The 15,002-nt window shown below is 37.9% G+C and overlaps 1 protein-coding gene across 10 annotated transcripts in view; it reads right to left on the bottom strand.

The window, feature by feature from the left end:
- Positions 1-15,002, bottom strand: part of IMMP2L (inner mitochondrial membrane peptidase subunit 2) — an 866,964-nt gene that overhangs the window by 690,197 nt on the left and 161,765 nt on the right. Inside the window, exon 5 of one of the 10 annotated variants that reach the window (XM_039520127.1) lies at positions 4,064-4,172. The exons of the other annotated variants lie outside the window; for them this stretch is intronic. Coding sequence (XP_039376061.1) covers positions 4,151-4,172 — 22 coding nt within the window. The 3' untranslated portion in view covers positions 4,064-4,150. Of the gene's footprint in view, positions 1-4,063; positions 4,173-15,002 lie in introns of those variants that run through there. 10 annotated transcript variants of the gene reach the window in all.

The raw sequence follows: 15,002 nt of genomic DNA on the forward strand, positions 1-15,002 counted from the left end.
ATTTACCTGGCCATGAGGACAGTGGCAAGTCGACCGCTGCCGCTCCCCCATCAACTCTGCTTCTGCCTCTCACCACGGTGGAGTTCCAGAGTTGACAGCAGAGCGATCGGAGATCGCCAATCCAGTGGGTAGTATAGACATACCCTAAGTAACTTTTCAGCAAAGGAAAGATGAAGGCTGGTACAGACCTGTTTTGGAAAATTATTCAGATAGTATTTTAGCTATTATAATCAGATTAGATCTAAAACAAGCAAGTGTTTCAATTAGGTTGCTAAAGGTTTCTGACAGAGAACAGATTCTAAAGAAAGGTATGACGATGGAACTATGGTAAACTGTGAACTAGGATATTTAGTACAACCTGGCACAAATTATATCTTTAGGAGAGAAGGGGGTGAAGGCTTGTTCCCAGAGGTTATACTGGATGCTTGTATTTAAATGACAAGCAGAATAAATATTGGGGAGTTCTAACAGTGCATGTGCAATAGAAAGCCAACACTGGTAAAGGGCGTGAACATGTCTCAATTTATTATAAAGGAGCCCTTACAGCTGCCAATACAAAAGGGTAACAGGATTTATACACCATTAACAAAATGTATCAGGAAGGCCATTGATGAGAGATTGTTTTTTTTTTTTTTTTTTTATGCAAAAAAACAACATCAGATTTGATGATAGAGCTTGAAACAATTTGTTTTTCACACTAGATCTTAAAGATGGTTTATGCAGGTTGAAGAAGATCCCAGAGACCAAGAAAAAATTGCTTTTATAGCAGGAGATGGCCTATAACAATTTAGAATAATTCCCTATTATTATGCATTTGCATTTTTTAAAAGGCATGCATGATGGATAGATGACTTGCTTGTATGTACTACATTTTTTTACTAGGAACTGATGCATGCACAAATAATCTGTGATACAGTTAAGTATGGTATTTGAAACAGAAGATAGTGAGATGTGAGCTGTTTAAAAATAAAGATAATTTATCTTTGTCATTTGGTTACTGAGAAAAAATTTCTATTGACAAAAGAAACACCTGGTAAACAGGATTTTAAGCTACTCTATTTTGTTTCAAATTAACTAAACTGGTAAGAAATGGGGTGCAGAGGTTGGATCCAATTACAGTGAATTGTCAAAAGCAGCAAAGAGTCCTGTGGCACCTTATAGACTAACAGTTTTTTTTGCAATGTAGTGAATTGGCAGTTTCAAGCAATTTGGCCTATGGCTAGTGTGTTGGTAGGCAGATATGTACTGAGGTCAGGTAAAGATAATTCTAGTGAGGGGTCAGTCGGGCATGCTCATTACAAAACAAGGTGAGGGTCACCATCCCATAATCATAAACATCCCATAATACTCAAACTTGTTGCATAACCGCTTTGATTGACTGACAGATTGATTGTGTGTGATTATCTATAAGTATGGAACAAAAGGAAAGGGTTTAAAAGGTGAGGATGGGAGGGGCTAGACTAGGATAGAAAAAAAAAAAAAATCAGAGAAGGCCAAAAAAAAAAAAAAAAAGAGAGAACAGATAAGCAGAGAGCAGTTAAGTTAGGGTAGGCAAAAAAGAAGAACCAGAAAAAGATCAGAAGAAACCTAAAAGAGCAAGAAGTAGAAGCAACTGCAAGGTGACAGCAGCAGCAGTGCGGGCTGCTGGGATAGAGGAGAAAAGGATCCTTAGACTGAGCAGAGGGAAAGAAGACTATGGAACATAAGCATGCTAGCTACAATGTAGGATATAGAATAGAAACAGGGTTAATGAATGTGTATGCTTGGGATAATAAAGATGAGTGTCTGTGGTATGTATGTTTATGTTACATAATCACTTAAGCCATTCCAACTGTATAACATTACAGTATTGGGTACTTTAGCTTGTATATCTGTGTGCTAAAGGATTTATGTTTATGTTTTAATTTAGGTTTAGATTAATTTTACTAGGAAAGGTTGGTTACACTAAATAAAGAAATACTGCCTGGGTGTCAGTCCTTTGAACTGAGGGCTATATCCATGTCCTCCCAGGGTAAACAAATCTAGGCTGTTCTGGGGAGTTTCCTGAAGAGCATAGGGAGATCCTTTGTAAATCTTAGCAATTCTACTAGGGTGGACCCCCTCCTTTCACTGTGCAGGAAGCGGTTAATATAAGTCAACATCTTGGGAACCAGGAAGTAAGGAATAGCAGGGCTACTCTGTTCTTGGGGGTAACAAGTTATGTGAGAAATTTACTTAACTATCTATAATTTATCCATCTCTGAAATGGGTATGTGGTGCTCTGGGATCAGTTAAACTGGGTTATTCCTCCACATATTCCAAGCATGAGGCTCCTTTTTTAAAAACCTCTCTCTCTAACTGTACTGTGCCTACAAGTGCAGCTGTTCAGACAACAGACTGCCTCTCTAACTCCTCAACCATCTGCACAGGTTGAGAAGACAAACTATAAATTCTGATTAATAAACAGTACAAAAGGTTAGCTTTCTCCAGGCAGGATACTTTATCTACTTATTCATTCAGTATACAAAAAACGGAAATGAAACTCACATCTGAATATGAGGGAATCCCAAGATTTCCTCATCTTTCTGTAGGAATGCTCCATAAGGAAAAAAGAAGGATTGAGATAATTTCCCTCCAACTGAAATTTAATGCAAAATTTGGAGTCATTCTGGATAGCGTCTCATAGAGCAACAGGTGCCCTTTTCAGAGAAAGGAAAATTATAAATGGGGTAAATAAACTTTACCATTCTCATTTATGGGCACCTGGCACTCCATGATCGAATAAATGTGAAGTAGGCAGCAGTAAAATCAATCTCCACAAATTGGAGGGAAACTTAAAACATCAAGAAAACTGAACCAAGAGGAAAAAACAGCTCTTCTTTGAGGAGTTCTGCTTAATTTTTTATTTTCTTCATTTTCCTTCCAACACCATATGAAAGGTTTTAATGAAGGAAAACCAAGAGGGATGGCAAAACTCTCTGTTCAAAAGTCATATCAGACAAAGACAATGTATCTATGTTGAAGTGAGAGATAAGAGAATACTCTGAAGACTTGGTAGTTATACAGCAACATTACTTGAATGGAGCACTGTGCTGTTCTGCCACAGGAATGGTTATGTGCCTGATTAATTGAGCCCCAACAGCAGGAGGGTGATCTTTTATGAACAATATGTAGGCCTGACAAATTACTGAATTTATCCATCTGAAATCAGTGGATATGGATGCTCTTCACCTTTTTTCTTAGGTCAACAAAATCATCCTAAAATTGCATTTGATTTTTGTCAAGAATTAGTTTTGCATATATAGAATTTGAATGACCTGACTACATTTAATGTGTGCAACTGATTCTGCTAGTTGTGGAAAGGCTTGGCACACAAGGAACACAAATAAATAGTGTGGCTCGCGTGAAAAACTTCATGGGGACAAAAAATTCTTGTGCAACCCTAAGAATCATCTCATGTGGGGGAAAGTTGCACATAAGGATTTCAGATAAATAAGCCCCCAAATTTACTAACTCTCCAAATACAGGGAAGTTGAGTGGGGGTTTTAGGTTTGTTTTTGAAAACAGTGTTTCTTGCTTCATAGCCTGGGGGAATCAGAGCTGCCAGCAGACAGAACCAGTGAAAGGCAGGCATTCAAGATACCAACCACTTCCAGGACTGGCTTGAAACCCTGACAAACAACTAGCGCAAAATACCTAGTTATTATGTCAGTTTTTGGTGATTGGAGGTGGGGTCCTGAATCACAGGTTTTTCATGCACGTATGACTTATAAACCCCTTGGAGACATTCCTGGACACCATGTTTCACCCCTGCCAAAACAGCAAAAACACCCAAGGATCTCTGGATTGTTGTTTCCAAAATGCCATGCCTTGCTGCTGAAAGCAGCTTAAGCTTGACTGCCACAGTGCTGCTTTTGGAGTCAGCCCTTGCTGCCATCATTCACCTTGGCCTGGAGCATTGAATAGCCATGGCCAGCTGGCTTGGAGGTACTACAAAGCCAGCTCCTGCTGCTGCTTTCTGCCCCACACAGTTTAGGGCTTGCCTGCCACGTTGCTAGATGAGGGCATACATTATCGTGCAGTGGGGATGCATGCAAGATCACCTTTGATCTTAGCTGGGTCTGCTACAACTGCTGTGTGTTCTTCTCAAATATTGGTTTCTTGCAGAGTCCTATTCTCCAAATATCCTCTCCCTGTTAGAAAGGCAACAAAGAGAGGATGTAAAAACAAAAATCATAATGGAAAAAGCTCCTGCCTAGAAACAGAGAGAGAAGAGGCCTAGAGGAACCGCCTGCTTCTTTGAGTGGAGAGAAGCCATGGGACTATGGATACATCTACACTATGAACTAGAGGTGTGATTCCCCAGCTCTTTTACACATCCTTGCGCTAGCTCTCATCGAGCTAGCACAAATATAAATAGCAATGTAGCCACAGAAGCATGGATAGTGGCAGCAGAGACACAGCTGAGCAGTGCCAAGTACATGCCCACAAGTTTCAAGTGTCTGCGCTGCTATTTATACTCACACTAGCTCAATGAGCATACAACCACCCAATCTCTCCAAGTTCAATGTCAGAAGCAAGCTCACCACAGGCCAGGACACACCAACTCAAAGTGGTACCAGACCCTGCCAGGAAAACAGATGCAAAACCTGCAAAAACATCTCCCCTGCTACAGTTATCAATACTCCAGCAATACCCCTTTCAAGATCTATGGATCTCACACATGCTTATTGCAACATGTGGAATAGTGCAACATCCAGTGCACTAAATAACCAGGCAATCACTAGACTTTCAAATGAATTCACACAGGAAAATGATAAAAGACAAAACACCCAGTCACCTACGGGTGAACACTTTTCACAAAGCAATCACTCTGTATCTAATCTATCAGTCCTCATCCCCAAAGGAAAGCTGCACAACACTTTTAAAAAATGAGCCTGAGAGATTAAATTCTTAACTTTGTTAGACACTAAAAATCATGGACTGAATAGAGACAATGAATTTATGGCTTACTACAATAATCTGTAACCCACTCCTTCCTTATGACTGGCCATTTCACCTTGAAATGTGTGTTAACTACTTATGCTAAACTTTGTATTTAGCTGTGACACTCTGAGTACATTTCCCAGACCTGAAAAGAGCTCTGGGTAAGCTCAAAAGATTGTCTCTCTCACCAACAGATGTAGGTCCAGTAAAAGATATTACCTCACCCACCTCATCTCTCTAATATCCTAGAGCTGACAGTGCTACAACAACACTGCATACATCAACTGTATATATATAGGAATATATTATTTACAGTATTACTTTGAATATTATATTAAAATTTAAAATGACAACTTAAAACTTCATAACTTTTTTTAAAAATTCTGTATTCAATGCATAAACAGAAGTTGTATTATTATAGGTGCAATACAAAAACATTCCAACCTAATAATTAACATTTAAATAACTGTAGGTTCTCCACAGTGTTAGAAAACAATGTACAATTAATTTGATTTGAAATAATATAAAATCCCTTAACTAATACAATTTATTTTGAATGGTAATTTGTTCACTTTGCTGCAGCTAATCTTTTAAAATTAAATTCAGTTTGGAACTAATATAATGCAATGATCTTTGAATAATTCTGAACTGTAGTTTGCTCTACTTGAACTATGTAAGGGAAAGAGGTGGTTATTTGATACTGTTTAAGTTCGGAAACACTGTCTGTTATCATGAATATAATGAATATTTTATGTATTGAAAACATTTTTATTTATGCTTATCATTTTCAGCAAGCCCATATCATAATGCTTTATTTTACCTGTTTGTGAAAGATAGCATTACTTTTCCCATAAAGCTGCTCATTTCACACCACACTAAAGCTGCTGTTCCATTTCCTGCCACTTAACAGCCAATCCTACTACTCAAACAAGAAATACTAAGAGGAGCATATAAAGGATTACAGATGCAAAAATCAAACAGCACTGGATTAACATATCATATTCTAAATTAAACCATTTGGTGTCCATATCTCCTGGATAACCCTTGTAACCCCTGTTTACAGATAAGTGAGCAAATAGATAATAAAGCATCAACCATCTAAAATCAATGTATTAACAATAATGCATAGAAGTCCTCTCTGTTCACTCATCTAGCATATAACTCAGATTTTTCCACTAAATATTAGTGATTTTGGTGGCTGGTATGTATCTGACATGGAAAGTGTAAGAAAACTGTATTTTGTCTTTTTGTCATTAATATTATGATAGAAGCATTTTAAAAATCTAAAAATAAACAACCAAATAAAAGCCTCATAGCTTGGCAGGCATTCAAAGGGGAGGCACATATTCCAGAAGGTATGGAAAATAGATGAAAATGAGCAACGTCAATGTATTCTCTCCTTAAAAAAAAACAAATCAAAGCTGCTTCATATTTATGGCAATAAGTACTTGTAAATGTGCCAGTATTTCCATTATGAATCACTACTTTCAAAATTTCTCATTCAACAAAAGGCAAAACATGTTCCAGACCGAATGGCTTATTATGCTGAGATGTGGAAGCCACTGGAAGGATTTTCACCAAAATTCTGCTTTTTTTTCTCCCTGAAAGGTAGCTACAGATGATCTTTTGTTCTGTTCAAGCAAAAGAAAATATGAATTTTTAAAACATTGGATTCTAATATAGAGAGGATGCCCTTAATATGGATTCTATTCCATTCACACTAGTTATTGGAACAATTACTGACCCAGTAGACTAACATAGCAGGCTGACATATATACTTCTACTGAGATATAATATATTCACAGAGATTTTTATCTAAGGTTTATCTCCTTCCTGATACATTAGCAGAATTCTCTTCACAACCAAAAAACTGGAAGAGGACCAAACAAAAAAAAGTCGCCATAGCTAAGCAGCAGAGTAAAAGCAGCAGTTAGATGCAAAAAGGTATCCTTTCAAAATTGGAAGTCAAATCCTGCTCAGGAAAATAGAAAGAAGCATCAACTCTGGCAAGTCCAGTGTAAAAGTATAATTAGGCAGCCCAAAACAGAATCTAAAGAACTAGCAAAAAAAGACACAAAAACTAACAGCATCTGGAAGCATGCCAAACAATCAACAGAGCCTCTGGATGATCAAGGTGCTGAAGAAGTACTCAAGGGGCATGTCTACACTTACCTCCAGAGCGATCGATCCAGGGGGGGTTGATTAAATTGATCGCTGAGCGCTCTCCCATCAACTCCGGTACTCCACTGGAGCGAGAAGCATAGGTGGAGTCGACCGAGGAGTGTCAGCAGTCGACTTACCGCAGTGAAGATACCACAGTAAGTAGCTCTAAGTACATCGACTTAAGCTATGCTATTTTCGTAGCTGAAGCTGCGTAATTTAGACTGACTTAGCTCATTCCCCCCTCCCCCCGCCCCAGTGTAGACCAGGCCAAGGATACAAGACTGTTGCAGAGAACCTAAAGAATTCTTTGCATTCGTTTTCACTGCAGAGGATGTGAGGGAGATTCCAACACCCAAGCCATTCTTTTTAGGTGACAAATCTGAGGAACTGTTCCAGATTGGGGGGTCAATAGAGGTGGGTAGGAATAAATGGTCAGATTCCACAATGGAAAGAGGTAAATAGAAGGGTCCCCCAAGGATATGTATTGGAACCTGGGCTGTTCAACATATTCATAAATAATCTGGAAAAGTGGGTAAACAGTAAGATGACAAAGTTTGCAGACGATACAAAATGACAAGTGCAAGTTAAGTCCAAAACCAACTGCGAAGGGTTACAAAGGGATGAAAACTGGGTGACTGGGCAAAAATATAGCAGATGAAATTCAATGTTGGTAAACGCAAAGTAATGCACATTGGAAAACATAATCTCAACTAGACATACAAAATGATGGAGTCTAAAATTACCACTTAATAAAAAGATCTTGGAATCATCATGGATAGTTCTTTGAAACATCTCTTTAATGTGCAGCAAAGTGTGCAAAAAAGCTAACAGAACCATTAGAAAAGGAATAGAAAATAAAACAGAAAATATCATAATGCCACTATATAAATTCATGGTACACTCACACCTTGAATATTGTAAGCCGTTCTGGTCACCCCATCTCAAAAATGACATACTATAATTTGAAAAAGGTACAGAGAAAAGCAATCAAAGTGATTCGGGGTAGGGAACTGCTTCCATACAAGGATTAAAAGGACTTGGACTGTTCAGCTCAAAAAAGAGATGACTAAATGGAGATATGATAGAGGTTTATAAAATCATGAATGGTGTGGAGAAAGTGAAGAAGGAAATATTATTTACCCTTCACATAACCCAAGAACCAGAGGGGTCACCCAATGACATTAATAGGCAGCAAGTTTAAAACAAACAAAAGGAAGTACTTCTTCACACAACACACAATCACCCTGTGGAATTCATTGCCAGGGGATGTTGTGAAGGCCAAAAGTACAAATGGGTTAAAAAAAGTATTAGATAAATTCATGAAGGATAGGTCCATCAATTAGCCAAACTGGTCAGGGACACAACTCTATCCTCCAGATGTCCCCAAACCTCTGATTGCCAAAAGCTGAGACTGTATGACAGGGGGTGGATCACTCAATAATTGTTCTGCTCATTCCGTCTGAAGCATCTGCCACTCGCCACTGTTGAAAGACAGGATACTAGGCTAGACAGACCATTGGCCTGACACGGTATGGCCAGTTGTATATCAAACAGTAGCTACTAAAGCTTGACATTTTTAAACCAGCAGGAATGGAAAAGCAGCAGCCTAGAGTTTTAAGAGACTCTGGACAAGGACCTGTGTGGTCAATTAATGCAGTTTTTAATAAGCCTTGGAACAATGGGGAAGTTTCAGAGGACTGGAAGAAAGCTAATATATTGTCAATATTTTAAAGGGGTAATTAGGATGACCAGAGTAATTATAGGGCTGAGTAATTAATCCCAGGCAAAATAATATAATGATGAATACCAGACTTGATTGATAAACAATTAAAGGAGGCTAATATAATTAATTTCAAACAATATGGGCTCATGGAAAATATATCATTTCAAATTAACCTGATCCCTTTTTTGATAAGACAAGTTTGGTTGATAAAGTTAATAGTGTTGATGTAATATACTCTTATTTCAGTTAGGCATGTGACGTAGACTGTATTACCCAGCATTATCTACCACTTTATCCATTTGGGAAAACCATGATCTATACAAGAACTAATCAAATGCTACACCACCACTCTCTTTTTTGTGCAATTAAATTATCTCATGCACTCTTTTTTATTTCAGTAGAAATATGTTGTTATTGCAACCTTCAGATGAGTCATTCTGTTTTTCATTAAAATGACCCAAACACAATTGAAGTGTCAGTGTAAAGGCTAAAAAGGGAAAAAGCCTTCTACAACTGTGGCTTTTAAAACATACAGAAAAGAACCCTGTGTAGCCACAAGCAATTCCCAAAACCTTGCAATGAAAGTTAGTTACAGTGTGAGAATATGCACTATATGGCTTTTAAACTTTCGCGCTTCTCATATAGTACCACACAACAGTCTGATTAAAAAATTAGAATAGTTCAGTATCAATAAAACACACATTAAATAGATTAAGAACTGGCTAATTTACAGCTCTCAAGAAGTAAACAGTTGTCATCAAATGGTAGTGTTTCTAGTGGGGTTCTGTAGAGACTGGCAATATACCTGACACTAGTCATCTTTTTCATCAATAATCTAGAAGTAAACATGAAAACATGTGGTAAGCTGGGACCATATAAGAACAAAAAATTAAGCCCATATCCACAGAATGTGGGTCAGTATCCTGGAAAGCAGTGATCCTGGAAAAAGATTTAGGGATCATAGATAAGCAACTCAACAGGAGTTCCCAGTATGACAGTGAAGCAAAAAAGCTAATATGATCTTTGTATGTATAAATGGGAGTAGTGCATAGGAGTAGTTAGGTGATTTTATTATTTTACCTCCGTATATGCCATTGGTGAGACCAATGCTTGAATACTGCTGGTGTCATTCCTGGTGTCCATGCTTTAAAAAGGACATTTACAAATTGGAAAGGGTTCAAAAAACAGCCATGAAAATTGTTCAAGGGCAGGAGAAAATACTGTATCGTGAAAGACTTAAAGAGCTCGATCTGTTTAGCTTATCAAAAAAGGGAGAGGGATTGAGAGGTGCTTTGATTAGTAAATAATTACCGTAACAGGGAGAAAATACTGGGTGCTATAGGACTCTAATGTAGGGGAGAACTAATGGCAGGATGCTGAAGTCATACAAATTCAAATTAGAAAAAAAATCATACATTCTTAACAGGGAATGTGATCAACCATTAGAAGATGCCACCAAGGCAAGTGATAGATTCTCCATCTTTTGATGTCTACAAATCAAGACTGGATGCCTTTCTGGAAGGTATCCTTTAGTGAAATACAAGTTATTGGCCTCAATACAGGGGTAAACGCGGTGAAATGTAATGGTCTGTGATATGCAGGAGGTCAGACAAGATGATCTAATGGTCCCTTCTGGCCTTAAAGTCTTATGAATCTATGAAATTAGTCTATTAGAGTTCAATAAAAGTGTGTATTTTTCTAGCAATATGAAAACTAACTAAACACCATAGAAATGTTGGTTACAGTACCAAAGTGTGCAAATTAATTCATTTCCTTCTCTATATACCGTATATCAATAAAAACTTCCATATTATATTGTTTTTCCCTGTTGTCTCCCATATATCGATACATAGGAAAAACCTATAAATTCTTTACTTCTTTTGTAGCCCTTGTCTGAATTGGCTAACGCCACGCCTTAATGAGATTTAGTTTGAAGCAAGAAATTTCTCTCAACTCTTATTCTTCAGTAAGATTAAGCAAGTACAAACCTCCTTATATTTTTACTGCATGTTCAACACTCACAAAATGTTACAGAAAAACAGTATTATATTTTTAAATCTCACAAAATAAATCTAGAGAGACAAGGTGGATGAGGTAATATCTTTTATTGAACCATCTTCTGCTGGTGAAAGAGACAAACTTCCGAGCTACACAGAGCTCTTCTTCAGATCTTGGAAAGGTACTCCCAGACTCAGCAAAATGCAAGGTGGAACAGATTGTTTTGCATAAGTAGTTAACACACATTGTAAGAGACCATTCAAGGTAACATGGTCCGTTTACATCTCTGCAGTCATAGGACAAAAAGAGGATGTTTAGTGGATTACAGACTGTTGTAATAAACCATAAATCTGATGTGCCCTGATGTGCTGCACACTAGGGATCTATAGGTTTACACTCTATCTTGCCACACAGCAAATGTTGATGTAGACATGCCTCATTGGGCATCAATGATTGGTGAACTTACTGTATTATGTATTCATAACACTTCTACGGAAACTTTTTCCCCCAGAGAAAGCGTAAAATAGCCAGTGCCAAAGACATCCAAAATTCATTGCTGCATGGTAATAACCATGGATTTGTGAGTACCTGATAACTTGAAACTTTTCACCTAGAGGTCGGAGCACTTGCTTAGAAATACACTTTTGTAGACCGCAGGAATATCTCGCTACTATAAGAGGCTGGTCAAATGACTTATGTAAAATTAAAAATAAAAATAATTTTAAAAGCACAATGAATCTAAGAGAAAAAGACCCACAAAATTAATTATCTGCCTAATCTGCTGAATATCTGATCTATCAAGGGTTACATAGTCATACATTATTGCAGTATCTGCATCTAAACAATACATTTCTCTTTTAATGTGTCCTTACATGTACAAATCAAATATCTGAAATTTCACACAAACTGATTTTTAATAAAGCTGCCTACTGATAGAACTGTTGTATTTTACATAATATATAATTAATGTCCAAGACACTACATTAAATATGCATCATACACTGAATTTGTAAATGATTTTCTTGAGCAAAATAAATCTTTTCAAAATAACTCATTGGTAGCACTCAATATTTTTAAGGTACAACTTTAGTCACTCAATGTGAAGTTTCATAGACCTCACTTTTTATCCAGGTCATGCTGGACGTGTTTAATAGGTGACAGGTTTGAAGAACAGGGAAACCAGTCAATCCTGCTCTTTTATTCCTAACAGTTTAATAGAATCTGGAAGAGTATTTAGGATCAGTCATACTGTGTGACTGATTAACAAAATCCAGACAGAAGAGCAAGCCTGTGCTTAACACTTTGAAAACCGTTTTTTAATAGATCTATGATGTGTCATGCCTGTTGTATGCCTGCAGCCATACTACTGTATCTCAGGATGTGAGCTCAATTTTTATGAACTAAGCATATGGGGTATGCTCAATATTGAATGGAAGACTTCCATGGAAAATCCAGATGTTTCAGGAAGTGGTAAGGGTAATTTATTAAGTATCACCCTTCATTCTGAGTCAGTACTGAACCATGCCCCGGCATGGTGTTAGAGGACATTTTTCTTCTGATGCTGCAGCCTTTCAATGAGATATAAAACCGAGGTCCTGTTGCACTGGGGTGAAAATATAAACACTGGTGCCATGGCTAGATTCCAACTTGAGAAATTACCTTATGCTTACCTATATTCCCCCAGTAATTTTTTTTTTGGATATGGTATTCTTTTTCAATATCTCTCCTAAACTGTTGTGTAACAGCCTGTGCACTAATAAACAGTTGCACTGTTTCACATCCGAAGTGGTTGCAAATAAGTGACATATGAAGTGATTCCTCTGTAATGGATACGGTCCTGCTCCCAATAATAGAGTTACCCAAACAATTCACAGCATTGAATTAGTTTTTATTAAAAAATAAAACAAATTTATTTAACTACAAGGACATAGGTTTTAAGTGAGTACAAGTCAGAAATGGTTAAAAGAGAAATAAAGAAGTACTAAAACTTAACTAGACTTGGTTCAAGGTGAACCCAGAACTGGATTTAGGGTCAAGGCGACCGCTTAAGAAGTGCCAGGCTCGAGGGGCACCAGATTTGGGGGACTCTTTTTGTTGTTAGCAACAAAAGGAAAAATAGAATGTTTCAAGTAAAATGCTTCAGGTATTCTGTATGTGGATTCATTTTTCACTAGCCTCCTAGAATGTTCTGGATCTTTGAATAATCTTGTGGAAACTTCCAGACTTTTCTTAGAACTACATTATCCTTGAATCTCCTAGAATGTTGTCAGCGACACCCTCGCAGGTATAACAAAGGGTGGGGCATTGCCAGTCAGTCAGTGAGATAAAATAATGAAGTGAAGTGATGCACAGCTGCAATATTTTGAAGCTTCTTTTATCGTGTAATTGTGAAAATGTACTTATGTTTTAAGACTTGAAGAGTATAAGTAGCAACTAATAAAAGACTTTTAATGAGATGCCAGAGATATCTATCGAACCCCTGTCTATGCAACAATATAAAAGAAACACTGTTACTTATTTTGCCATGATTTATGCCTAATATTTGGTGCGTGATGTCTAAGACTGGAGAACACAGTCCCTAATACTGTCTGTTACACCCCTCCAAATGGATGGCGGTTGAGTCCAGCTCAAGCGGAATAAATGCACAGATGCAGAAAACCAGCGCATTATTAATGCAGAAACCCATCTGATCTCAATTACTCTCTTCCTTGCAAAGAATAATTTGGCTTTCCAGTACTTGTCAGATAAGTTGTTCGCTGAACATAATGGTAATTTCCTTGGTTTGATAGAGCTCCTTGGGAAATACAACGATGTCATGTGTGAGCACCTATGTCGAGTAGTTTGTAAAAAAGCCATGGACAATTACTGGAGCAAAACAATTTAAAACAAATTGATTGACCTTATGGCAAGGAAGGTGCTTGATGACATATTGATGCAGCTCAGCAAAGCAAAGTACTATGCTGTAATAATGAACTACACTCCCAACATTAGTCACAGTGAAAAGATGTCATTTAAAGTAATATTTGTTGACGCTGAGGATGGCGGTATCCAAGTAAAGGAACACTTTATCTGTTTCTGGTCTATAGATGTCTCTACTGGAAAAGGCCTAACATAACTGTTTATAAATACTTTGAATGAGAATAAAATAAAGCTTCAGGACTGCTGCAGCCAAGGCTACAACTATGGCATGAACATGAAGAAAAGAAACAGTGGTGTTCAGGCAAGGATCCTTGCGCTGAATCCAAGAGCTTTCTTCATGCCCTGTGGCTGTCATTCCCTCAACTGGTTTGTATCAGATGCAGTGTCATCTTCTTTAGATTCAATATCTAATACAATCTGACCATAAAGTCGCTAAGTGACACTTGTTGGGAGAGCTGCATTGACAGCATAAGGCCAGTGAGGTACCAAGTGACTGAAGTTTATGATGCCCTGATGGAACTGGCACAGTCGAGTAAAGCCAAGGACAGAATCCAACACAAGGCACAAAGCCTAGCAAACAAGATCACTGACTTCAAATTTCTGGTCTCAATTGTGGTTTGACACAAGTAAACGTTCCAAACAAACATTGTAAGGAAGGCACTACAAACTCAGTCAATGGACATCGCTACTACTTTGATGAGAAGCTGCCTTGATTTCGTTGTGGCCTACAGAGGCAACGGATTTGAAGTTGCCATCACTGCTGCCAAAGAAAAGGCTTAAAACTTAGGAATTGTGCCTATCTTCAAGGAAACTCGTATTCATCAGAAGAAGAGACAGTTTGGTTATGAGGGCAGAGATGAGGTGATGGGAAGCTCGGAAGAAAAATTCAAGAGGGAGATTTTTTGTTCGCTTATTGACACTGCCTGAGTGTCCATTGAAGAAAGGTTTGAACAAATGAAGCACCACAAAAAGACCCAGGGTGGTTTGGATGACCACAGTAAGCTTCCAGTGGACAGGAAAACACTCTTGAACAATTGTACAGACCTTAGGCAGATGCTGACACATGGGGAATGTTTGGACATCAACGATAAAGACCTCTATATCAAATTGGACAACATCCGTCACATTCTGCAACACAGGACGCACTATCCACTCCAAGTTCTCCAATTCAATCATAATGCAGAGTGAAGGACACCTTTCCTAATATGTGGATAGCTGTGAGGACTCTGCTCAC

The sequence above is a fragment of the Mauremys reevesii genome, linkage group 1 (genome assembly GCF_016161935.1).
Source record: "Mauremys reevesii isolate NIE-2019 linkage group 1, ASM1616193v1, whole genome shotgun sequence".
In the NCBI taxonomy this organism is placed as follows: Eukaryota; Metazoa; Chordata; order Testudines; family Geoemydidae; genus Mauremys; species Mauremys reevesii.